This window comes from Agrilus planipennis, unplaced genomic scaffold (genome assembly GCF_000699045.2).
Source record: "Agrilus planipennis isolate EAB-ADULT unplaced genomic scaffold, Apla_2.0 scaffold86, whole genome shotgun sequence".
NCBI lineage: Eukaryota > Metazoa > Arthropoda > Insecta > Coleoptera > Buprestidae > Agrilus > Agrilus planipennis.
In genome coordinates this window covers 396,045-397,839 of record NW_020438863.1, presented here as the reverse complement: position 1 = coordinate 397,839, position 1,795 = coordinate 396,045, and the positions used below count along the sequence as shown (strand labels likewise).

Below are 1,795 nucleotides of genomic sequence, written 5' to 3'. Positions count from 1 at the left end.
GTCATTAACATACCAGCCAGAAGTGCTATTAAAAATTTGCCAAATTTTTATTGTTCATTTCAAAACTAACGCATGCAACTATTCAATTAGTTTCAAACTTTCGCAGATTTTATTTAAATAAAGGACTAAGTAATTTTATAAAAGAAATTTATTTATTGTTGTTATTTTTTCCGGCTTTTACTAGAACGTCTTTGAACTAATGCTTATCAGTTTGTTTGTGCGTGGTTACTAAAAATTTTAAATTGTTTCAATAGAATTTATCAGTAAAATAATTTTGTTCAGTGACAATTAAATTATTATCACCATTTTGTTATTAGGATTATGGCTAAAAAAATAATTGTTGTTCAACAGGTAGCTCGTAAACTTGCAATGGTAGAAGCTGACTTAGAAAGGGCAGAAGAACGTGCAGAGGCGGGTGAAGCGTAGGTGTCATAAAAAATTAATTAAAAAAAATCAATGTCTGCTTTTATACATTGTTACTAGCATGTCTGTCGGTCTAAACATGTGTGTATTCCTGTTTATAATTAATTTTTATTAATAAAAGTTCTGTAGGTTTCGTCTGCTAAATTCCTGAGGAGTACTCCAACCAGAATTGGGAAATTCTGGCGTGTGTTTTCTAATTAAACAACTTTTTACAGTTTTATCGTCATTATTAACAGTGTTTAGCTAGTTTTTTATTTAACTTTGTTTCTATCGTGTATTTGATTTTTGTGGACTGCATTATTTTTGAAATGTGCTTATCAAGTAGGCACTTGAGACGTACCGCTCTTTTGTTTCTATTGTTTTGTTCGGTTGCAACAGTCGTATGTTTCAGAAACAGTGCAGTCCGTCAAAAATTTGTTTTGTTTTTAATTTGAGCTTTTGCTAACCTCTTAAAAATCTAATTGCGACGCATGTGTGTGCTTTAGGCATCTCGAAAGTTGGTGTTAATGGAACAAGACTTGGAAAGAACAGAAGAAAGGGCTAATCAGAGCGAGAGGTAGGGAAAGAGAACGGTAGCGTAGTTTGCACTATACTTTTTTGTGTTATTATTAACCTAAAGCAAAAACTTTTCGGGGTTTTAATATTTAATTTAGAATATGTTGCTGTCGCTTACTGACGTATGTACATATATATGTATGTGTATATATGGTATCAGTTGTTCATTTTATCTAAATTTGGCATAAATATTTTATTGATTAAACTTGGAGTGTAAACAAGATAAATTATTATATAAATGTGACAAATTAGTTAATTAAACGAATTTATGTTTTAATAAATGAAGAATAAAACAAAAGATGTATCACAAAACATTACAAATTTATTCACATTTTCTGAGATAGTGTAGAAATTAAGGTCAAATTTGACCTTATAAGGACACAAACAACACCTTCGTTTCTTCTCTGAGGAAGCCGGTTACATTAAAGACGAAACGTAGGTGTTGATTGTTTCAGTAAATTGTTTCTTGCCCCCCTGTTTCTGTAATAATTTGTTTATTAAATGTTTAGAGTAAATTCGTAATGTCACAGATTATATACATGACCTACGTAATTAAAATAATATTCTAAATTAAATAAGTCATCGAAAATGTTCATTTCCAAATTTTTTATTAGGAGGGGGGTTGTATTACATAATGAGAATAATTTTCTTTTTTTGCAGCAAAATTGTAGAACTTGAAGAAGAACTTCGAGTAGTAGGTAACAACCTCAAATCTCTAGAAGTATCTGAAGAAAAGGTACGTTTAATTATTGAAATATTTTTGTAATAACAATAAAATAAAAATATAAGATGCCTTCTTTAACTCATTTTAAGACTG

The 1,795-nt window shown here is 29.7% G+C and overlaps 1 protein-coding gene across 10 annotated transcripts in view; it reads left to right on the top strand.

Moving 5' to 3' along the window:
- LOC108735660 (tropomyosin-2) overlaps positions 1-1,795 on the top strand; it is a 36,732-nt gene that overhangs the window by 12,682 nt on the left and 22,255 nt on the right. For 5 of the 10 annotated variants that reach the window (XM_025974932.1, XM_025974920.1, XM_025974911.1 and 2 more), the window contains 2 exons: positions 352-422; positions 1,639-1,714. In XM_025974932.1, coding sequence (XP_025830717.1) covers positions 352-422; positions 1,639-1,714 — 147 coding nt within the window. Of the gene's footprint in view, positions 1-351; positions 423-908; positions 980-1,638; positions 1,715-1,795 lie in introns of those variants that run through there. The other 5 variants (XM_025974923.1, XM_025974917.1, XM_025974913.1 and 2 more) reach the window with 2 other exon arrangements.